Source organism: Populus nigra, chromosome 3 (genome assembly GCF_951802175.1).
Source record: "Populus nigra chromosome 3, ddPopNigr1.1, whole genome shotgun sequence".
Lineage (NCBI taxonomy): Eukaryota > Viridiplantae > Streptophyta > Magnoliopsida > Malpighiales > Salicaceae > Populus > Populus nigra.
In genome coordinates, this window is record NC_084854.1 from 5,082,720 (window position 1) to 5,106,387 (window position 23,668).

The following is a 23,668-nucleotide window of genomic DNA, read 5'->3' on the forward strand; positions in this document are numbered from 1 at the left end:
GGAAAAACTTGTTTTATAAAATAAATAAAAAAATAAAAAATAAAAAATTTACCATATGTACAGTAAAGAGAAGAAGAAGGAGAAGTACATGTACAATATAATGTAACGTTTAATAAAATACAAAGTGAGCTTTTTATTAATTACTACCAGCAATGAAGGGCAAAATCAAAATCTTAAGAAATTATAAAAGTATTGTTGTAAAATTATAAAATATAAGGATAAAAATGCAACATTGATGAATCTATAAGAACAAGAATATAGTTTACTCCGTATACAAATACATGGAGCCGATCTCCACTGTAAATCAAATCCGGGCTCCTCGCGACGAGCCCTGTAGGAAAAACCAGAACTAAAACACGCGAGATCTCAACTCTCTCAGCATCTCCATTTCCAGATCTCAATTATTCGTCATTTCTTTCTCTAATCAAATAAGAAAAGGTAACAAATTCTCTCAAATCAAATCATCTCTCCATTTCACGTCAACGATGCTATCCTCTTCTTCGACTTGACTCATAATTTGCTCTAATTTTGTGATTTTTACGATGAAATCCAGTAATCCTAACTATCCATTCTCTTTTTGTAGAATTAGAAATGGCGGCGGGTGGTTTTGTTAGCCGCGCATTTGAATCGATGCTAAAGGAATGTTCGGGCAAGAAGTTCCCCGATCTCCAAAAGGCTATCCAATCTTATTTAGGTTAGTTTTTTTTTCTTTTTAAAAAAACTTTCTTCTGGATCTTTAATTCTGATCGTGTTGTTTAGCTCATTTTGGAAAATTTGTTTTTGTGTTTCTTCAGATGATACAAAAGAGGTGACACAGCAGCCTAAACCCATTGAGACGAATCAGGCAGCATCGTCTGCTGGAGACGGGAGGTTTGTATTTGAAAATTTCATTCATAACGTAATGCTCTTTTGTTTTAATTTGGTTTTTAAGACGTGTTTCACACCCCCGCTGTTTATTTTCGCAAAATTTCATGCTATTTTCTTTTATTTCTATACACTGTCAAGTAAACCCAGTCAATCCGAATGATTGTTGTTTGAGTCTAATAGTAATGTGCTGCTGAGCTCAGCGGTTGTCGGATTAAACATGTTGAGATGGTAATTGGATTATTCTAGGGAATACTAGGTAACCAGAATGATTTGAATATAGCACGAGTGAGTCTTAAAATTGACGTAGATGTCCTCCATTATCATTTTTTTTGCAGCTCACTTGATTCTGAGGGTGAAGGTGCAAAAACTGGAACAGAATCAGATCAGTCAGAAACGGTTCAACATACTTCTGAAGAGGCACAGCAGGCGAGTAAGCAAGCAGGCATTAGTCGAAGCATTACAGTTGTACTGGCAAATGCTGGGTGCACCTTGGAAGGAGCTGAAGCGGAGCTTGTTTTAAATCCACTACGTTTTGCATTTGAGACGAAGAATTTGAAAATCTTAGAACCTGCTTTGGATTGTCTTCATGTATGTAACTTAATTTGTCACTATGCACTTTTGGATGTTTTCTTCTTGAAGTGGGATCTTTATGCTGTGAAGGGATCCCAAACCCTTTAAACCGTGTTATCTATAAGAAATAATTGCACATATTATAGTTCCATGGCGATGGATAACTTATTGTATACTTTTCCAAGCGCAGAAACTCATTGCATATGATCATTTAGAGGGAGATCCTGGTTTGGAAGGTGGTAAAAATGTTCCGCTGTTTACGGACATTCTGAACATGGCTTGCAATTGTATTGATAATTCATCACCTGATAGGTGCGTTCACTTAAATGTATCTTTAGTTAAACTTTGTACATGTTCCTTCATGTGCCTGCTAACTTCTGATGACTGCATGCAGTACGATTCTTCAAGTGTTAAAGGTACTTCTGACAGCTGTGGCATCCACAAAGTTTAGAGGTATATTATCTAGAATAAAATGGCAGAATTATTTTTAGCATTTCACTTTTGCATTATTAAAGGGATTCGCCTATTGCTTTGCTGTATATTGAAGTATCTAGCTTTATAAAGATCAGGCATGAAGGAGAAGTTGTGATGTAGAGAGGTTTTGAGTAGTCTGCCTTTGTGGTAGCTAGGTTATGGATGAATTAGGAATATTAGGTTTGTAACTAGTGACACATGTGTTTGGCATTTGGTGTTTTAAAATGGTAAGAGAATAATGCAATTTGGTTAAAAAATGTCAAGGGGATGAAGGGTATCAAGTTGTTTGAAGAATAGTGGATAGATAATTCAAGGGGGGAAAGGATGTAAAAGTATGAAATGATGTTTCATGGATATTGAAAAATTTCACTATAAAATATACATGGAGATTTGGTTTGCCTCGATGATGACCATAAAGGGAAAAAACTAAATATGAATGTTTGTTGTGAATGATAAATAGAAGTCCTTGGAGAAGAAAGGAAAAGGAGAGAAGGGGAAATAAATCATATGCAGGTCAATTTACATTTATTAGACTCGAGTCTGGTTGTTCTAACTTCTCACGAGACTTGGTTTCCTAAAATAGCAACACTTGGGGAAATCTCATTTAAAATAAGTAAAGACTAAAATAAAGTTCTGATAACATATAAGACCTAAGACCCTTGGACCAGCAAAGTTATGCTCTTACAGAAACTAGAAAATTACCACGGTAAGCCTAATCCAATGCAAATATGGACAAATACAGACTAAAGGCCAAAATGAGTGCCGAGGCAGAGTTATTCTATGATCAAAATGCCTCCTTATTGGTTCATGATACAGAGCTTACCCTAGACTTCCAAATTGGATACGCATGTCCCAGCAGGCAGTATATGCATCATCAAGTGAAGCTATCAACAATTTGAAGTATTATTTCTGCACCTGAGGTGATGACATATAAGATGCGAATCACTGCTCTAGGGGACACTTTGAATGGGGTCGTTAATTGTTCGGGCTAACTAATGTCTGGAATTATTATTTATGCTTTTTGTCTAAAAACTATACCTGTTAAACCATGCACATTCATGCTGCTTTATTTGTGTTGAAATGTACATTTGTCTATTTTGTTGTTCTTTTAAAATATCCATGCTCTGAATTAACTGAATGATATGCTATTGAAATACCTGTTTTAAATGCAGTACATGGGGAGCCTTTGTTGGGAGTCATCAGAATATGTTACAACATTGCTTTGCACAGGTTCTTACTTTGCAGTTACTAGAATGGTAACGTGATATCAATTTGGCGTGGTGCTTATGTTTTATTGTTTGGTTGTGTAGCAAGAGCCCTATAAATCAAGCAACATCGAAGGCAATGTTAACACAGATGATCAACATCATATTCAGGAGAATGGAATCTGATTCTGTATGGATTTAAGCCTGTTGTTTTAAGTTTCTTTTTTGTGCTATCTGTTGGAAAAGGAGAAAATATTTGGCTGCTCCTTTTTGATAACTTTAACATGTCTGACAGCAAGCTCAGGTTTCTACTTCAACTGGTTCTACTGGGAATGACGAAGCTGCTTTGGCAGAGAAATCAGATTTAAGCACTGAAGAAACTCCTAATGCTGACCAAAACGAGGAAGAAATGACTTTGGGGGATGCACTTAATCAGATCAAAGAAACTTCTCTTGCATCTGTTGAGGAACTCCATAATCTTGCAGGCGGTTCTGATATCAAGGTTTATATTTCATATATTGTATTGCTTTTCTTCTACCCTTGCGGCTCACTTTGTTGACAATGATAACCTTTGCACGATTACTTCCTCCCCATGGAATTATTTCCATGCAAAAGAAAAACTAAAACCACAGACAACAGTGTGCACATTTTTTGGTCCTACAGTAACATGTTTCCACTCTGAATCAAATCTTTTTGCATTGAAACAGCATAACCCTTATTATAAGAGTATTTCCCCAACGTTAGTATTTTGCCACTGCTGCTGTGATTTATTTTTATGAAACCTCACCTTTTGAATAGTACTGGTACTAACAAGAAACTGTGATACGTTGTAAAGGGTCTGGAGGCTGTTCTTGACAAAGCTGTGCATACTGAAGATGGCAAAAAGATTACAAGGTATGGATATGAAAGTATACACTACATATTGTATTGTTGCACAATTTTTGGTTGCTTCTAACTGTTATCTTTAGAGGGATTGACCTGGAGAGCATGGACATTGGACAACGGGATGCTTTATTGGTATTCCGCACCCTTTGTAAGGTGAGTGTTTTTTTTTTCCCAGTATTCTATTCACCCTGCTGTTAGCTTTTTGGAGTCTTATTTATAATTTATAAGCTCAACATTTGCAGATGGGCATGAAGGAGGATAATGATGAAGTCACCACCAAAACAAGGATTTTGTCTCTAGAGCTTCTGCAGGTTAATTTTATGGATTATAATTAAGATTTTTTGTAATGCTTTGATTGTTGGTCAAAAAAGCATAAGAATTATTGTAATCTTATGTAAATTAGCAAGCTGATTTCTTGTTTGACAAAGTTGGTTACATTTCTTTCAGTACAAGTTCAGGTGTTTATATAAATTTTTTTGACATGCTGCTGCAGGGTTTATTGGAAGGTGTTAGCCATTCATTTACAAAGAACTTCCATTTTATTGACTCAGTAAAAGCATATCTTTCCTATGCTCTGTTGCGTGCTTCAGTGTCACAATCTTCAATCATATTTCAGGTTCATTAAAATCACCATGCCTTTCTTCTTGCATCCATTTCTATAAGAACCTGCTGTTAGATTGTTGACTTTCTTTTGATCATGCTTTCTCTCATGGCAGTATGCAACTGGAATCTTCTTTGTGCTTTTGTTGCGGTTCAGGGAAAGTCTTAAAGTATGTTTATGATCTTTACTTGTTGTTATTGCTACCTTTTATATTATGAAATCGTTCACTTTGATATTTTGACTCCATTTTTTATGCCATTAGTTTTCTCTTTTTTCATAAGTTGCGCCTACCAAATATTTTCAGGGTGAAGTTGGTGTGTTCTTTCCCTTGATAGTTCTACGATCATTGGATGGTGCAGAGTGTCCTGCTAACCAAAAAATGAGTGTTCTTCGGTAATAATTTTTTGTCTAATCAATTGGATTTTGCAATTATTTCGCACATGTTGCAATTAGTTATATTGTCTGGCCTCAACATTTTGTTCATTGTTTCATTATTATGCTCATTTTCCTATTTTATCTTCTGATCCAGTGCAGTTTTGCAGGATGCTTGAAAAAGTTTGTAAGGATCCTCAAATGCTTGTTGATGTATATGTGAATTATGACTGTGATCTCGAGGCACCAAACCTGTTTGAACGCATGGTAATACCCATCCAATATTATTTCATTTGCAGTTTACTCTTTGCATTTGTATTGCGTAAAACTCTCTTTTGTTGGCTCCTGGCGTATCATGTAGGTTACAACCCTATCTAAAATATCTCAAGGGGCTCAAGTTGCAGATCCAAATTCTGCTGCTGTGTCGCAGACTACCTCAATTAAAGGTTCATCACTTCAGGTGGGTTTGCCTTTTCCTTTCTATGAATTGGGTAGTTAATCAACTGTTCTCTTCTGCTACATGTTTTATGCTGCCGTGTTAGCAAACGATGCCATATCAATTCTTTCTTCTTTGGCCTTTCCAGTGTCTTGTGAATGTACTTAAATCCCTGCTTGATTGGGAGAGATCATGTAGAGAATTGGAAAAGAAAAGTAAAAACACCCAATCTCTTGAAGAAGAGGTTTCAGCTAGAGAAATTGCAGAGGTAAAAGGCAGGGAAGATGTGCCCAATAACTTTGAGAAGGCAAAGGCTCATAAATCTACAATGGAAGCTGCTATCTCAGAGGTGAGCGACCTTTAGTTATTGTTGCAAATTGAACCTGAGGATTTGAGTGAGACATGGAATTATGGATTATTTGTTTTTGTTAATTTGCTCATGGTACAGTGAAGGTTGATTGGTTGTTTTATTATTTTGCAGTTCAATAGGCATTCAGTTAAGGGCTTAGAGTATATGATATCAAACAAGTTGGTGGAAAATAATCCTGCTTCAGTTGCTCAATTTCTGAGAAATACTCCTAGTTTGAACAAGGTGGAATATCTATTCTCTATTATTTTGTATATTGTTTTGGGTTCCTATAACCATTTATAAATTTTCAGGCCATGATTGGTGATTATTTGGGCCAACACGAAGAGTTTCCCCTTGCTGTCATGCATGCTTATGTAGATTCGATGAAGTTTTCAGAAATGAAGTTTGATACAGCAATTCGCGAGTTCCTGAAAGGATTTCGACTTCCAGGGGAAGCTCAAAAGATAGATCGTATCATGGAAAAGTTTGCAGAGAGGTAAGAGATATTTGTGTTTGTTTTACGTGTCATGTTAAAAAATGAATGTGAATGCTTATGCGTGTCAGAGTATGCTGTAAACGTGTTGTTTTCTTCCTTTTATTCCTTCCCAAGCCATGCTATGAAGTTGCATATCTGTGACATTGTCTGGTTTCATTTTACCTTAATGGCTCGCTCATGTCACTTTATGGATTTAGGCTTTCTATTCGTTTAAGATATATCCCACTCCATGATTCAGCTCTACAAGTATTAGCCTTTATAAAGGGAAAGCTTTCTCCCCCCCTCAATGTGTGAAAACTAAGATTATGTTTTGAGTTTTATGTTTCCCTCTTCTTAGCATTATCTGATAGTAATTTTAAGGCTGCAGCAAACTGCCTCTAAGCGAATTTTGTCTTTCCATTTCCTTTCTATGTGATGCATTGATATGTATGTTTCCTTAGTCTTGCATAGCTATGATTAAAATCCCTGGCAATTTTCTTCACAGCTACTGCAGCTATTCTTTACTTTAGGGAACTTGCATTAAAAAATATAGCAACTGACTTACACATCTTTGCCCCTTTGTACAAAGTGTCAAGACATTTGGATGGGTACAGGGTTGAGTTTTATCTGGATGTGATGATGTTTTTTGCTAGTGACTTTATTGTTATTATTATGTTGTTGTTTTTTTTTTTGTGCTGTTTCTTTTAATCTTCGTGCTAGTGCTACCGGTGTTCGTTTTCAAACTCAGTGATTGCGTCATATGTGATCAAGAAGTTGAACATATGTTTTTTCTCATTAGATGCATTTATTATGTCTCATCCTTGTAAGGTTGATAAACCTATGGTCTCAAAGTTTCAACTGAACATAATCCACGCATCCAGTCAATACTTCAGTCACATGCCATTTCTTTTTCAAGTTTATTCATTTTGTATGTTGTGTGTCGTGCAGATATTGTGCAGACAATCCAGGTCTTTTCAAAAATGCTGATACTGCATATGTTCTTGCATATGCGGTTATACTGTTGAACACCGATGCACATAATCCAATGGTGTGGCCAAAAATGTCTAAGTCAGATTTTATACGTATGAATGCCATGAGTGATGCTGAAGATTGTGCCCCAACAGATCTACTGGAAGAGATATATGATTCGATTGTCAAGGATGAGATAAAACTGAAAGATGATGCAGCTGGGATTGGGAAAAACAGCAAACAAAAGCCAGAAGGTGAAGAGAGAGGTGGCCTTGTCAGTATTCTTAATCTTGCTCTTCCCAAACGAAAGTCATCAACTGATGCCAAGTCAGAGAATGAAGCTATAATTAAGCAAACACAGGCAATATTCCGGAAACAAGGAGCTAGAAGAGGAGTTTTCCATACAGTACAACAGATTGAAATTATAAGGCCCATGGTTGAAGCTGTAGGATGGCCTTTGCTTGTTACTTTCTCTGTCACTATGGAGGAAGGTGATAACAAGCCAAGGGTTGTTCTCTGCATGGAGGGATTTAAAGCTGGAATCCACATTACACATGTTCTGGGAATGGATACCATGCGTTATGCTTTTTTAACATCTCTGGTCCGGTAAGATCCTTTTCACCGTCCTTTCTCATTTATTGTTCATTTATTTATTTTTTTGTCTCATTTCTGCAATAACAGTTGCCCGGTTTACTTTCTATATCTATATCTACATTTATTTTTGTTTTCTTACTTGGGCAATTTATAGGGTCAGTGTGTTTAACCTTACTTAATGGAAGCACTGCTCAAGCCTATTTATCATTATGTTAAAGATTGCTGATCATGATATTTAAGCTTCTGAATTTATATGTCAGATTTACTTTCTTGCATGCCCCAAAGGAGATGCGTAGTAAAAATGTAGAAGCTTTGAGGACTCTGCTTGCACTATGTGACTCAGAAACGGATTCCCTTCAAGACACATGGAATGCAGTCTTAGAATGTGTTTCTCGGCTTGAATACATCACTTCAACTCCTTCTATTGCAGTAACTGTCATGCTTGGATCAAATCAAATTTCCAGGGATGCTGTTCTTCAATCCTTAAGAGAATTGGCTGGGAAACCTGCTGAACAAGTTTTTGTCAATAGTGTTAAATTACCCAGTGATTCGGTTGTAGAGTTCTTCAATGCTCTATGTGGTGTTTCAGCAGAAGAACTAAGACAGACTCCTGCTCGTGTATTTAGTTTGCAAAAGCTTGTTGAGATCAGCTATTACAATATGGCTCGTATACGCATGGTATTCTTTTTGTTCATTCAAATTCCTATATCTGTTTATTTTGGTGCTTGGTTATTTATGGATGTAGTTATTGTCTTATGGTAAATTGGCCCATTAAATACAGTTGGTGTACTCCATTCTTGTTGTTCTATGTAGTTCCATGTTTTCTATTCTTTTAAGAACTTGGATTGCTGAGTAGAAACTTGTTGGCAGATTAGAGATGGTTCCTTGCTGTAGGTAGGCACATGGGCCCTGGGATAGGGCTCAGTTACCACAAGTTAATATGCTTTTCAATTAACCAAGAATGAATTTGAGATTCAATTAAAGATAGTGTTTTTTTTTCTTTTTCCTTTCCTTTTCTTTCCCTTTAAAGCTCAATTGCTACAGTTTTATGTTAAATGGTAGTTCCTACTATTGGGACAGTTGAACTCCAAATGTCGACACCCCTCGTGATTCAGTAAAGTAGCTGGATATTTTATGGTTATGATGGGTGAGATCTCGAACATTGTTGAATGGAGTGTACACGTGTGCCCTTTCGCAATCAACTCCTCCTGAAGGAGAAACAGTAGTCTGCATATTTCCATAAACTAGCTAAATATTGTATATAGTGGGCCAGTTGAAGTATTTAGAATGGCTAGCTACTGTGATGAACTTGTACATTGCTAATGAGAAGTTTGCCTCCCTGGACTTTCCGATGTTGAGCAGTGTTATTTTCATTTTACTGGTGATTATTCATGAAAGCATGCTGTTCAACAATGATCTCTTGCTTGCACCATCAATTACATTTTGATTTTTTTACAGGTTTTAAGGTTTTTCTTTGATATTTGTTTTCCAGGTCTGGGCTAGAATTTGGTCTGTCTTGGCAAATCACTTTATCTCTGCTGGGAGTCATCATGATGAGAAAATTGCCATGTATGCCATAGATTCTCTAAGGCAGCTTGGAATGAAGTATTTGGAGCGTGCTGAACTTGCTAATTTCACTTTCCAGAATGACATTCTTAAACCCTTTGTTGTTCTTATGCGGAATAGTAGAAGTCAATCCATAAGGAGGCTAATTGTTGATTGCATTGTTCAAGTGTGCACTTAGCTTTCCTGGAGTTTTTTTTTTTAAATAGTACTTCATCTTGAGAATTGCTATAAGCTATCACACCTTCCATTTAGAATTAATTACCTGGTGTCTGTTGCAGATGATCAAATCTAAAGTTGGAAACATCAAGTCTGGATGGCGCAGTGTTTTTATGATTTTCACTGCTGCTGCTGATGATGAGATGGAATCAATTGTTGAAAGTGCATTTGAAAATGTTGAACAGGGTAGGAATGGGGCCATTTTCTTCTTCTTTCAGTTAAACTACCTTGATTTATTCATGCTATTTCTTATCTTTTTCAATTAAGCACTTCTAATACAATGGAACATTTGCAGTTATCTTGGAACACTTTGATCAGGTTGTTGGGGATTGTTTCATGGACTGTGTAAACTGTCTTATAAGATTTGCCAACAATAAAACTTCTCACCGTATAGGTTTGAAGGCTATTGCACTTCTCCGCATATGCGAGGACCGTCTTGCAGAGGTTTGTTATATGGTCTTCACTAATCATATCTTTTCTACAATTATGTATTTCTCCTAGCCATAAGCTTGTGTTGTATATCAAGGATAAGTTAGTCTTTGTCTGTGTGTATTTGTAAAGTTTATGACAATGCTGTATAATTATTGCAAACTAGTCTTGTTTGGCATGATATTTGTTATCACCAACTATTTTGATTGCTTTGTTAACTAAACTTTCTTCCACTACTGTTTCTGAATGTTTTGGCAACCTTCAGGGCCTTATACCTGGTGGTGCTTTGAAGCCTATTGATGTTTCTGTTGATGCAAACTTTGATGTGACTGAACATTATTGGTTCCCGATGCTAGCTGGTTTATCTGATTTGACATCAGATCTAAGACCTGAGGTCAGAAGCTGTGCACTAGAAGTTTTGTTTGATTTGCTAAATGAGAGAGGTAGCAAGTTCTCATCATCATTTTGGGAGAGCATATTCCATCGTGTCTTGTTCCCCATTTTTGATCATGTTAGACATGCTGGAAAGGAAAGCTTAATCTCTTCTGATGATGAATTGTTTCGAGAAACCAGCATTCATTCGCTTCAGTTGCTGTGCAATCTCTTTAACACTTTCTATAAGGTATTAATTGTTTGTTCATTTTCTCTCTCTATATTTGGACTATTGCTTCCATACATATTTTTGGTAAGGAGCTCTTTTATTTCAACGCTATACTTCTAAACCTTATGATGCCCCATCCCCTAAAGGCTTTGTGAGATCCTTGCTTGGGTGAATTCTTGGACTTGGAGCTTAATTCTTGGCATTCGGAAATCTCTTTTGCTCTTTGAAAATATAAAAAACATAGCATGCCAATTTGTTGACATCATGTGCGATGAATCGTAAGGTTGAAATATTGAAAGACACTACAAATTAAGCATGTTTTTTAGTATTATTGGAAAAAATCATTATAAAGGATGATAGCATGAAATGACTTTCAATTCGATACACATGTTTGCTGGAATATATATCCAAGGCACATTTGTTAGAGTTGGATAAATTTTATATATTCTGAACAGACTCTGAGTGGTAGCATTTACAATACTATCACTATATCGTTTAGAAAGTTATGCATGTCATTTATCTGTGGAAATTATCATTGCTCCTCTTAATTTGTAGGAAGTGTGTTTCATGCTGCCACCACTTCTGGGTTTGCTTTTAGACTGCGCAAAAAAGACTGATCAGACTGTGGTTTCCATCTCTCTTGGTGCATTAGTACATCTTATAGAAGTTGGAGGCCACCAGTTCAGCGAGAGTGACTGGGATACTTTGTTGAAAAGCATAAGGTTCATTTCTTATTATCTGGGTTATTTGACGATGCGGAAACCTTTTGTAGTTTCTTATTACTAATCAGTGTTTCTTTATATTTTTTTGGACACTAGAGATGCTTCATACACAACACAACCACTTGAGCTGCTCAATGCTTTGGGTTTTGAAGGTTCTATGGTGCTAGTTACAGATTCAGAGGTTGGCACAGATAACCATCAGATTGATGCCAGTGATAATGGACATGTATCTCCACTGCCATCGCCAAGTATCAGTGCTCATGGCACTAGAGGGAATCCTAATGCAATGGTCTTACTGGATCACAACCAAGAATTTGGACTGCAAAGTAATTTGGAAGGGTCAGAAGGTTAGTTCGTCTTATGTTGGAATTTTTTTCTCTCTCAAGTAAAAATCTATGTTAAGAGAAACAAAGTGTATCATACAAGAACTTCTCCTTGTGTAAGCTAGAGAAGCAAAGAGAGAACAAAAGAAACGAAGGAAAACTACAAAACTAAGAAACTAGCTACTGAGATTAGGTAAAGTGAGGGCAAAAAATTATTGATGAGATTGACAGATTTAAGTGGCATGGAATGAAACTAGAATAAGTGATTCTCCAAATTGATTTTCTAATAACCATTCAGAGACGAATAATAAATCATGTTATCTGTAGTTTTGGTGGTGCGGTCCCCTTTATACTATTGCCAGCACAGCCAAAGCCAGTTATTGAAATGTGTTCAGTCACAATTCTTAAAAAGCTGAATATGTTTATTCTTGTAGGCCTACCATCACCTTCAGGAAGATCCCAGAAACCTGCTGAAGATCTTCAAAGGAATCAAACTATAGGTCAAAAGATCATGGGAAACATGATGGACAATCTGTTTATCAGAAGTTTTACCTCCAAATCCAAGGCTCGTGTTTCTGATGCCTCAGCACCATCTTCTCCTATCAAGGTACTCTTCTCCTTTTTCCCAATTGATCGCTAAAGAGTTGCTTTTTAGAAGCTGTTTGAAAATTTAATTCCTTAATCACTTCAGTAGCAAATTTGTTTTCAGTTTTGTATTTCTGATGTGGTTTTTCCTTTGGCATGATTTTTTTTTTCATTATTGATTCCAGGATTTATTTGAGACGATATTCACCTATTATAAAGATTAAAAGGAATATAACCCAATTCTTTTTAGGTGTTTCCAATCATTATATTTTACTGTCTTTGTATGCTGTTTATGCTAGCCATTGTATTTTCAAGTCTTCCAAATTCTCATCTATGGTCAGCCAAATGAATCATCAAAAGGAAATCTTATTATATACCATTATCTATTTCTTTGAGATACAATGCACTCTACATATTTTCTATTCCCCTTATTTCTGTTCTTTGTCTGGTGCTTTTATAGATTCCAGATGCTGTGGAGTCTGATGCCAAAGAGGTGGAAAGTCCACTTATGGCAACTGTTAGGGGCAAGTGCATCACTCAATTATTACTTCTTGGTGCCATTGATAGTATTCAGGTATAACTTTCTTTTAAATTTTGATGTATGAATTCTATTCATCATTCCTTTCCTTTTTCACGGAACATTCTAGATCTACCTTATGTCCAACTTAATTTGTTCTTGTGTACATTTGGAAAGCCAGTTTCTTCAAGCCATGAAAATCTGTTAAGACAATTGCTAATTTTCTGAATAATGTTGTTTCACATATACTGTTTCTTTTTGGAAGTACCGATCTTGTTCAGTGCATCTGAAGGTTTAGGGAAGACTAGAAGAGAGAAGTTCGCTTTGTGACATGTCTTTTCCTTTTTAATAGCGGCATCTTCTTAAAATTTGCAGAAGAAGTATTGGAGCAAATTGAAAGCTTCTCAAAAGATTGCTATAATGGATGTTTTATTGTCCATATTAGAGTTTGCGGCTTCATATAATTCATATTCGAATCTCAGAATGCGTATGCACCATATTCCTGTTGAGAGGTGGGAAGCAATTTCTTGCTGCAATTTATTTTTCTTTTCTTGTTTCTTTTGCATTAGTGCTTTTGATCCTGGCATTGGAAGAACACTGAATACTAGTTCGTCTTTGGCAGGCCTCCTCTAAATCTTCTTCGGCAAGAATTAGCTGGAACTAGCATTTATCTAGATGTGTTGCAGAAAACAACTTCAGGTTTTGATGCCATCAACGAGAAACAGCAGGAATCTAATGTTGATGTTGCTCGAGTTCACAATGATTCAAGTTTTGCTGGGCATTCTAGTGGGGAAGAGAAACTTGAAGGAGTTGCAGAAGAGAAACTCGTTTCTTTCTGTGAACAGGTACTAAGGGAAGCATCCGACCTTCAATCCAGTGTAGGAGAGACTACTAACATGGATGTTCACCGAGTCCTTGAGTTGCGTTCCCCAGTCATTGTTAAGGTATGGAATCTATCTCTTATTTGTTTCTGAAAAGTCATTATATTCAGAACATGCTGCAAGAGCTGATTTAGCACACGTATCCATCATGTGTCTCTGATAAGAAATATTTTTCCTATTTGCTCCACTCGTTGCAACTTTGTTGGATAAATTCGAGTTTCGATCCGTATGATTTCACATCCTGGTCTTGGTAATAACTAGCTTCACAGATGCTTTCTATTGTATATACCATGTTACCACTAGGGGTGTTTCTTTTTTTTTTCCCTTGTTTCTCTTCCTTGGGTGCCCTCATAGTGTTTTTACTGGTAGGGATTTGTTCAATCAATTTGAATTGTCCTTGTTAATAGCCCATGTGTGCACAGACACATGACAAAAGTAGGAAGGTAGGGAGATGACGCTCACAATCTGTAATGGTACTCCCTTCGCTTGTGTGTACTAACTATTGTACATTTTAGGGTTCTATTTTCTTATTTGAAGGTGGCAATCTATTTTCCACCATCAAAGTGGGGTGGTTGTTTGAAAATATAAACAAGTTTTGCTTGATTCTTTATTTTCTGTAAACTGCACTGGTCACTGGGAATTTTACCGCTTTTTTTCAGGTGCTCAAGGGCATGTGCTTTATGAACAACAAGATTTTCAGAAGACACCTGAGAGAGTTCTATCCCTTGCTTACAAAACTCGTGTGCTGTGATCAGGTATCTTGAGTTAAAGAATGTTTAGCAATGGAAGTGAATTTTTAAGATCTTATTTTAACTTCCATCCATCAGTTCGCATGATGCTTAATGGGAGATTGGTTTTACTTGTGTTGTCTTCATTTTTATCTTAAAGTTTAGAATCTTGGCATTTGCTTGAAACTAATTATCTGTTCATTCGGTTTTTAGATGGATGTTCGTGGGGCACTCGGTGATCTTTTCAGGGTGCAGCTGAAAGCTTTACTGCCATAGTGGTTTTTCTAGTGTCCGTTTGTGGAGGAATTACTTTCAGCAAGGCAGAACATTCAAGGTCTGATTGTCTTAATGTTCAGCTAATTTTCCTGCGCTCGACTACGCGTTTTAATTTCATTTGTGAAGTTTATTTGTAGATTCTTCCCTTTTTTTAAGCAAATATACCTCTAGGGACCCGAGTTTCAAGCATAACAAACAGAAGGTATGTAGAGTAAGAAGATATAGGGATTAAATTTTCCTTCTTTTTGTACCATTTGTTTTTTTTTGCTGGTGATTTAATTGAAATTATGGCATGTTGATATTCATAAGAAACGAGAATCAGCATGTTGATGTCTGCTGCTTGCACCATTGTCTATCCAGCCTTTGTCTTTTTGAACAGGACTATCCAGTCTCGGTTGTGTTTTGAACACAAAGCTTTCTTCTTTCAATCCGTGTTGGACTTGAAAAGAATACCTAAACCATGCTTTCATTTCATGGGGCCCTGTGAAGGAGGAAAAAGTGTCGTGTTACTTGCCCAATGTTTTCTTCTGTATGTGTGTGGTGGTTTATCAAGTTCCGTAACATCTCGGTATTGACTCGCAAGAGCTCGGTTGCTCGTGCAATGTTTCCTTTCTACATTAAAAACCACACGCGCACGCACTAGGTCTTAAAAAAGTGATCTTCGCATGTATTATTCAATTGTTAAATATTCCTTTATCTTAAACTTGTCACGGATAACTAAGAAAATGCATTAAATATCGTTCTTAATTGTATTTATCACTTGTCCTCAAAAACTAAACATAGTTGAACAAAAACGTATGTGAATTCATTTTTTAAAGAGGTATAAAATAGTAAAATTTAAATCTTCTTTTCATTCTTTTTTTGACCTTTTATGTAGGAGACGTACATTTTGAGACATTTGAGCAAGGAAATAATGACTCGTTTTAGGAGACGAAGGGAGTAATATTTTCTTATAATCTCTAATATATTATTTTAAATTATTTATAAGTAAACATCTTTAACATTTATGAAATTAAAATGTTTGGTTTTTAAAATCTGACAGTTTTTATGTAAAGATCGACAATTTGTAATTAGATTAATATGTTAATTGTTAGAACTTGTAAAGAATTTTGATTGCATTTAAATAAAAATTATAGACATAAGATAGCTAGTAATATATATACATGTGGGTGTCTTACATGCATGTGTGTGTGACTGCTTTTATATATATATATATATATATATATATATATATATATATATATATATATATATATCATGTTGGTTTCCTTTTCCTTAATTAGAGGTGAGACGGAATTTATATAGTAGTATTGAAGATGTGCTATAATGTTAAATAGTGCTTCACTTTCATAGAATATCAATTATCAACTAGGTTAAATGGAATCGTTAACCAAATCAATAAACATGAATTTTTCCAAATGCATTATTTGTGGAAAACGGCCGCTGATAGCTTACATCCAAACTTTTACACGTTTGTGTTTCACCATTTGTCACTGCATTCTAGATGTACACATTAAAATTTCAACAAGTTTGACACATGATCCGGATATCTATGACTAAATAGATTAAATTTCAGTTTGGATCTAAAATTAATTAAAAACTCAGTCTAAATATTTTCATGGTTTTTACTTTAATATCATTCTAATTAAAGGTATTTTAAGTAATTTTCATATTAAATTTCCCAAAATATTCTTTAGATGAAAAATGTTGGAGCTAAATTGCACCTAATCTATTTATAAATAGACAACAAAACCACCAAATCAAATATAAAAAGCTCTCCCTTTCTAATTATACAAGAAATGATTGAGATTCCACCACATGACTCAAATTTAAGTATGCAAACGAAGTCTAAAACTCATTTTATGACTTTTTCTAAAAATAAAGAGATTACTCATTCTCATCTAATTAACTCTTAAATACCAGTCATGGTCATTAAGTCATTAAAAAGAGATGTAATAGATCCAATTATAAAAGAAATTATTTCTAAGTTACGGAATATTCCATCAAACACAAGTTTGTTTAAGACAATAAAGCTCTCTAGAAACTTTATTAGCTCTTGCCCAAGTTTTCCTTGGCTTCAAAAAATTTGAAGAAATATTATTCTCAAGGGTTGATGATGTAACCAATGTTGATTGTTTAACAACAATTTTATTTTTGGATAAGGAGTTAACCAATGTTGATTGTTTAACAACAATTTTATTTTTGGATAAGGAGTTGTGGCTTGGAGCTAAGCCACATAATAAACCATTTCATGTAAAATTGATGTTGGTTAGAATATCTTAATTGATGATGGATCAATAGTTAACATCATATCGATTCATATGATAAAGAAAATAGGCATATCCCTAGATGAAATATCTAGGAATATTATGGTGATCCAAGGCTTTAACCAAAAAGAACTTATTATTAGAAAGATTCATATCCAGATTGAGATCGGAGAAATGAACTCTTCATCAAGGCAAAAACTTTCTATAACTTACTCCTGGGACGAACTTGGTTACACGAGAATGACGTGGTTCCATTAACATGGCATCAATACTTTAAGTATAGCCGTGACAGTGAAGTCAAGTGTGTCGTGGCTGCAAAAGAACCATTCTATTTTGAAGAATCATATTATGTAGATGCCAGGTTCTATTTCAAAGAAGATAAAAAGTTGGAGCTAGAACCCACTCTTAATTCTAATTCAAAAGATAAGATAAGAAGGATGAAGCATTGATAAAGTCAACCCAAAATTTCATGTCAAATCCTCAAGTCCAACTTTCCGAGAAAGATATCCAAAAAATGAAAGAAGAGCTAGTCTTACCACTGTTAAACAAAGCTGAATTATCACTTTTTGATTCTTACTTTCTAGAATCTATGATGGATAAAACCTCTAGAGCAACGATGAAGCAATCAAAAGGATGGTTTGATCCTCATGTCCAAAAACTTTTTTTAAAAGCAGAATATAGGATAGGCAAACCTCATTAACTTGGAAGCTTCGATGACATTCTTGCAGGTGAAGGACCATCTAAAGAAGCAGAAAAAAAATCATACAGAAAAGAGGACCAGTCTAACAATCAAAATTTGGAATTTGGAATAAGATACCAACCTTCTGAACCGCTAAAAACTAAGGCGAAGAAGGCTTTTGTGTGTACACTGCACCACAGAATCAGATCAGTAATGTTCTTTCTAAGAAACTTCATATGAAAGAGAATTTAGATGGTACACTGGTTTGATCCAACAACCTTCCTTTCTCTTTCTGTAGGAAAATTCATTTTAATCTGTTTTCGAGTTGTTAGTCTACAATTAAGCTAAATTTGTAGCAAACATTCTTGGAATTACAATTAATAATGCTAAATCATTTGTGATACAGCTAAAGTGGAACGAACTTGAATCTGGGACAACTATTCTATCATTGATGGTTTCAGAATTCATAGCCTTTTCTTAATTGATGCTCGCCACTAATCTGTGTATTTATTTAACCTGAAACTCAATCGTGAGTGATGCGTCTCATCACTTATGATGGAGCGTAAGTTGAGGCAATCGCTATTATTTGATCATTTCATTTCATGCATGTGAAAGGAAGAAGTTGATATGATTTTGTCTTCCACTCTTCCTATACCTGAGACGAAGACAGAAGCAAAATACAGTGTCCTTGCAACCTCATAAGCTCACCAATTCAGATTCTACGAGGAAGAATTTAGTAACAGAAATTGTGACTGTACAATACAGTTTCAAAATACACATTTTTGTAACAGCTTCTATACTCACAAGGTCGCTCAAATCAGGCTCATGGTATTGCAAAACCTTGACTTGCATGAACATTGAGTAAGAGGTTATGTACTTGGACTCTACTGTACATTTGCAAGAACCAAATGTTTGACCTGAGAAAAACTAATAAACCTTTCCAGTGTTCTACAACAGGAAGAGAAAGCGGAACCTTGAATCGAAGGGTAGGATAGAGAAGCTTCGGGCACCGAGGAGTCTCCACTTGTGGTTTGATAAACGATCTCTAACCACAACAGCTTGCTCCGGGGTTAGGAATTGGCAGATCCAGTCAGGCAGTAGCGAGTCCTCTACATTGCCTTTGGCAAAACAATACAGCAACTTTGGCACCAATAGTTTACTCTTATTGCTTATACCAACAGATGCTTGGACATAATCCTTCAATGAATTCTGAAGCAACTCATTCACATTCTCAGGCCTGAAGATCCGCACCTGATTACAGAAGAAAAACGTGAGGCCAATAAAAATACCTTACAAGTTATGGATGGTTCATAATAGATAAATACCTAGACAACTTTTTAATACCAAAGAAACTAACATTCACCATAATCCAGCCACATCAGTACATCACACGAAACAACTAGGTAGTAATTATCAGTCTCTTCATTTTGCAATCATGTTATACTCAAAGAAATCCTTTATAATCAGACCACATGGCAATCTGTGGCATTCCGTTTCTCTAAAAAATTGTTGATGCTCCTCAAACATACTGTTGCTTGCTGTAAACAACTGGCAATTTACAGGTACATCCACATCAATTATCTAAAGCAGGCTATATTTCATCCTGAACATTACATTCAACTTGTGGGGTATAAGACTTATAGCAATCATCAGAGAATAAATATTCTTAAAATTTCTTCAGAAGAAGATTGAGAAAACTTATGCCTTCGTTCTGACTTCCTTAGACAGGCTAACTGCTTTTATGCTAAGATAATTGCTTTAATAACTAACAAACCTAAGAACCAACAAGAAGCCAATGGAACTTACTGCAGGTGATGAATGCATCCCACTACTTAATGCGAAAGCTAGGAGAGGCTCAGGTTGATCAATGGAAAACTTCTTCTGCTCCTCAGTTATCTTAAATTTCTGAAGTGCAAGAACCAAGGCCTGAAATGAAAGCAATGGAAGTGAGATATGTATGTTAAATCCATAATGGAAAAGGATTAAAACCCATCTAAACGTTTTAGTCCATTTCACAGAACCTCTAAATGAAAGAGACTTGAATACACAGCAGGCCAGTGCGCACGTGAGTAGGCAGAGAATACTATCAACAAATAAAGCTAAAATTCAAAATTTAGTTATCTATTGGAAACAAGGTCCCACTGAATAATCAATTCTAGAGCATCTAAAAAAGGAAATTGGATCAATTAATAGCAAGCCTTGTCCAGAACTTGTGTGGGGAACAGGATGAATTTCACAAGGGATTGAGGGGGAATTACACATGTGACGTACTATTTGTGGGCGATGAGCTGGGGGTTTCATCTTCAGAATGTTGTATTCAATGTCAGCAGCACTGATGGAATGCCCTCCGATTATGTAAGCAGCCTGCATAGCAAAGTATCATTTTGTTTATGTTGTTTTCAACCTGAACAATCTGAAGGTAAGAGGATAGGAGCTAGTGGTGAAAGAACTACAGTATCAAACCTTCTGCATCAAGGAAAATAATTTAATTTCACTTTTTGGGACTCCATATGCTAGAAATGCCTGAGAAACATGAGAAGAAAACCAAGTAGAAACAATGAGAGATGTAAAATTAGGACTATTGTAATCAAAGGTCTGGCTAGTATGAGCAAATGGTGAGAAACCGAGATGTAAAGTGCTAAGTTTCAAGGGAAGGTCTGCCCCTTTCTGCAGAGTGTCTTACTAGAGGCAGCACAATACATATAAAAATGAAACCAGGTATATAGAAATTCTGGGAAAGGATGTACATGTATAGAATCATTACAATGCATAAATTGGAAAGTGAATGGGTAAGGTGTGGAAAAAAGAATTACATGCATAATCAATGCATTGTACACGTTGATCCAAAATGCCAACTTCTCATTGCAACTCAGGCAAGATGGGTCAACTTCAGCCAACTGTTCAACAAGTAACCTGTAAAGCACAACGTATAGGAATAACAAGTTAGAGCCTTAGCTGAAACAATTTAAATAGATTTTTAAAAAGGTAGATGGCTTTATGCATTTAGCAATTGCTCTACTTGAAAACATGTTCTAATGTCATTCAACCACACTCAACTAAGTGAATTCAGACTGTCTTTGAGTATCAGTTAGCAATGCATAATTAATCACACCAAAGAATCCAAAGACAAATTGCAGTGCTCCAATCTTACCGGGGTAAAAATGCCAACACTTGCAAGCAGCTTGAAAATGGATTTCAATTAATTAGCTTAAAAGAGAGTTACAAAGTTAACCTAAATCTTTTGAGAGCTCCAGAAGCATACTCCAGCTCTTTCTGCCCAACAGACAACCAAGACACCTCAACTGCATTGCAGTAGGTTCCAATATTCTCCATCCAATCTACTTTACCAGGAACTCTGTACGGATCTAACTTGCAATATCTTGCAGAGACCTCCAAACCATGTTCCATGTCATCTGGGGGACTCTTCATCAAGGAGTTCTTTATGGGCGAGTCTGAGAAAGATGCCAAAGAAGAATAAGAAAGGTGGCCCTGAGGTGAAGATGGTGACGCTAAACACTCAGGAGAAGAAAGTTTGGACGGATCTGCCAAGGAGAGGAAAATATCTCTCATGCACAGGACCATTTCTTCTGATAACCAATTAGGATGGTGACAAAGTTTCTCAACAAAATGATCCTTATCTGGCTCTCTAATTACATGTGGCAGGAGGGTATTATCCTCCGACTTTCCTTCCGCTTTCTCCATGCTGCAGGTTCTCATGCTCTGCAACAAATCATAGACTTTATTGCCTCATTTCTTCATTATTCTTTACTTATAAAAGGACAAATATGAAAATGCACTCCACTGATGAGGTAAAAAAATGTACAGATTTTGGTGTTCAAATGTTGGGGGGGGGGGGGGGGGAAGCAACTTAAGGCTGACTGCAAATTCGCAAGAGAATACCATCTCTGTAAAGTTGTACTGAGAACAATCAAATGTTGATGATGCTGGATACGGCAAATGCCTCAAATGGTACTCAGCAAGACGACGCTCATTTCTCTCTTGACTAAGCTGATATTGGAGGGCAACTGATTCTTGTTCTAGCTTTGATACAGTGATTTCCAGAATAGCTATGCTATCCAAGAGCTCTTGAGCCTGCATTCCACATCAAGAACCTCGCAGTGAGAAGAAAAACAAGAGGTTTCAGATAAAAATGTAACAGGAAAAAATGTCGTCGGGGATGTTGACCTTATCAGGAAGCTGACAAGGTGAATTAGATAAGGATGAATCTGAGTGTTCAACAGCACTTGCTAAAGCTAAGCGCACGGCAATCTCCTCTTGCAATTGTTGTTGCAACTTTTTTACCTAAAATGGTCAAACAACATCATCGATCAATCATATCTAACATATCTGCAAGTCTACTTGAATGAAGATCAAAGAACAGAAGAAGAGATATTGAATCAGCTTACTTCTTGCTCAAGCTGGTGTTTGTAAAAAGACGTATCCTCATCTTTCATTTTCCCACTTCTTTTGTTGCGGGTTCGAGCATCCTGAAAACACTATGCACTTCGAATTTCTTTTCTTTTTTTCTTAAAAAAACAGTAAATTCCTAAGCAGCAAAAAAAGAAAGGTAGGGGGGAGCATTTACATAGCACCTAAGTGATGAAGTCTTACACTTCATTAGAGTGTATGGCATAAGGTTCACATTTTCCCCTAGTTCCATTTCACCAATCCACAAGTTGATTACTTGAAGCATGAAGCATCAAATAAAATTTGATGATTGCCAAATTATTTGCCCCCCCCCCCCACCCATTTGGGTCTAGCATCTTATCCTATGTCATATGACAACATTGAGAAATCACAGCTGCTGCCAGAGCAATGGGAGTGGATAAATGAATTACAAGTTGCAAGAAAAGGCAATCTTTACAAAAAAATAATTGACATTAGGTATTATAAATTATTGGGGTTCAGCTTTATTGTATTTGAGAAATTTGCAAACAAGAAATAGAGCAGCAGCAGTAAGTAACTGGGGGTGGAGGAAGGTACCTCAAGATCAGAAAAAGTAGGAGACCCATCTCCAGAAGAAACAGATCGAGTGCTGGTGATAGTGGTAGTAGTCACCTTTCCAATCCTCCACAAATATTTATGAATCGAACCTCCCCTGTAAGGGAACAGAAAATGGAAGTGAGAACAATAAACTTAAGAGAAAAAGAGAGAGAGAGAGAGAGAGGAGGAGGGGTGTGGGTGTTATCTTAACAGGTTCATAGGAAGAACAAAACCACCAGAAGTGGCAGCACTTCCAGTTTCAGCATCGACATTACTAGGATGGTTGTTGTCGAGGTCATCGTGAAGGACTTCCGTTTTAAGACAAAGCATCTTCCCCACTTCACTTCAATTCAGTTACCATACATTTACAGCTTAAGATTTAGATTTACTTCTTAAGAGCGGCAAATGCATAGTAGGAGTACTAGTACTAATACTATAACTGCTGCTTGCAAATGGAGAACAATGCAGATAGAACCCAAGCTAACACACTGAGTCAGCGAGAAAGCCGGGATTCTGCTCTTTTTCCCCTTTCAATGGCTGCCCTAACTAGGTAATGGTAATGAAAAGTTAAAAGCTCTCTTTCTCTCTCTCTCTCAACTGTGATTATAAAGTCGCAGTACTTGAGAATTGAATTGGTGGGCAACCCCCAACATCAACAATGCATCTTTTACCCTTACACCCTTTACTCCAGAGGAATTCTAAGTATTTTTTAGTAAAATAATTTTTTTATTGAGTATTATAAGGTATTCCAGTTTTTCTATATAAATAGTTATAATCAGATGAACAGATCTTCATACAACATTGATGTTCTTGATCTTTAAATATTTTGATTTAGAACAAACTTTATTTTTATTTTTTGTTCTTCGTGTGTATTAGTTGATATTAAATACAAGAACCCACATGGAAAAGGATATTCTTGTCACCACAACCACCCAGCCATTTGAGTTAATACTGCTACTAGTACTAGGAGGAGCACATGCGATGTGCGAAAAGGTTAACAGCGATAATCATGATTTAATGAAAATAAACCAACGACCGCTGTTCATTGTCCAGGCACCCAACCAGGTTTGAAGCTTCGGTATAAAAAAAAACACCACC

At 36.2% G+C, this 23,668-nt stretch overlaps 2 protein-coding genes across 4 annotated transcripts; one reads left to right on the forward strand and one right to left on the reverse strand.

Moving 5' to 3' along the window:
• Positions 1-270: 270 nt before the first annotated feature.
• LOC133689594 (brefeldin A-inhibited guanine nucleotide-exchange protein 5) lies at positions 271-15,748 on the forward strand. 2 transcript variants are annotated; one of them, XR_009841322.1, is made up of 35 exons: positions 271-438; positions 584-694; positions 795-870; positions 1,203-1,455; positions 1,628-1,749; positions 1,832-1,890; positions 3,084-3,141; positions 3,222-3,306; positions 3,412-3,618; positions 3,952-4,010; positions 4,085-4,154; positions 4,244-4,312; positions 4,495-4,617; positions 4,718-4,771; positions 4,907-4,995; positions 5,145-5,241; positions 5,336-5,434; positions 5,559-5,759; positions 5,892-6,002; positions 6,071-6,255; positions 7,183-7,809; positions 8,058-8,475; positions 9,290-9,529; positions 9,642-9,765; positions 9,875-10,023; positions 10,274-10,630; positions 11,165-11,331; positions 11,428-11,678; positions 12,089-12,261; positions 12,700-12,813; positions 13,132-13,268; positions 13,379-13,700; positions 14,297-14,392; positions 14,579-14,699; positions 15,519-15,748. XR_009841322.1 is itself a non-coding variant. In XM_062109505.1 (34 exons), exons 2-34 carry the CDS (start codon positions 592-594, stop codon positions 14,639-14,641), a joined length of 5,358 nt encoding a protein of 1,785 aa, XP_061965489.1. In that variant the 5' UTR covers positions 271-438; positions 584-591; the 3' UTR covers positions 14,642-14,975. The 2 variants fall into 2 exon arrangements, 1 of the variants encoding a protein (XP_061965489.1); XM_062109505.1 differs by lacking the exon at positions 15,519-15,748 and having other exon boundaries at positions 14,579-14,975.
• A 2,524-nt stretch (positions 15,749-18,272) lies between these two features.
• On the reverse strand, positions 18,273-23,312 carry LOC133687780 (uncharacterized). 2 transcript variants are annotated; one of them, XM_062107097.1, is made up of 11 exons: positions 22,782-23,312; positions 22,571-22,685; positions 21,994-22,083; positions 21,773-21,889; positions 21,488-21,679; positions 20,820-21,307; positions 20,401-20,500; positions 20,051-20,110; positions 19,859-19,951; positions 19,394-19,513; positions 18,273-18,838 (listed from the first exon to the last, which is right to left on the reverse strand). In XM_062107097.1, the coding sequence occupies exons 1-11, from the start codon at positions 22,898-22,900 to the stop codon at positions 18,536-18,538; spliced, it is 1,797 nt and encodes a 598-aa protein (XP_061963081.1). In that variant the 5' UTR covers positions 22,901-23,312; the 3' UTR covers positions 18,273-18,535. The 2 variants fall into 2 exon arrangements, with proteins under 2 accessions (XP_061963081.1, XP_061963082.1); XM_062107098.1 differs by having other exon boundaries at positions 21,994-22,074; positions 22,782-23,309.
• Between the last annotated feature and the right edge of the window lie 356 nt (positions 23,313-23,668).

Bases quoted from the DNA above. Each gene is read 5' to 3' on its own strand.
- LOC133687780 (XM_062107097.1), bottom strand. From the start codon at position 22,900: ATGCTTTGTCTTAAAACGGAAGTCCTTCACGATGACCTCGACAACAAC. The intron at 21,308-21,487 runs GTATTCTCTTGC...GATTTGTTGCAG, and splicing joins AGTACAACTTTACAGAGATG to AGCATGAGAACCTGCAGCAT. The intron at 20,501-20,819 runs GTTAACTTTGTA...TGTGCTTTACAG, and splicing joins GGAGCTCTCAAAAGATTTAG to GTTACTTGTTGAACAGTTGG.
- LOC133689594 (XM_062109505.1), top strand. From the start codon at position 592: ATGGCGGCGGGTGGTTTTGTTAGCCGCGCATTTGAATCGATGCTAAAG. The intron at 871-1,202 runs GTTTGTATTTGA...TTTTTTTTGCAG, and splicing joins TCGTCTGCTGGAGACGGGAG to CTCACTTGATTCTGAGGGTG. The intron at 13,269-13,378 runs GTGGGAAGCAAT...CGTCTTTGGCAG, and splicing joins CACCATATTCCTGTTGAGAG to GCCTCCTCTAAATCTTCTTC.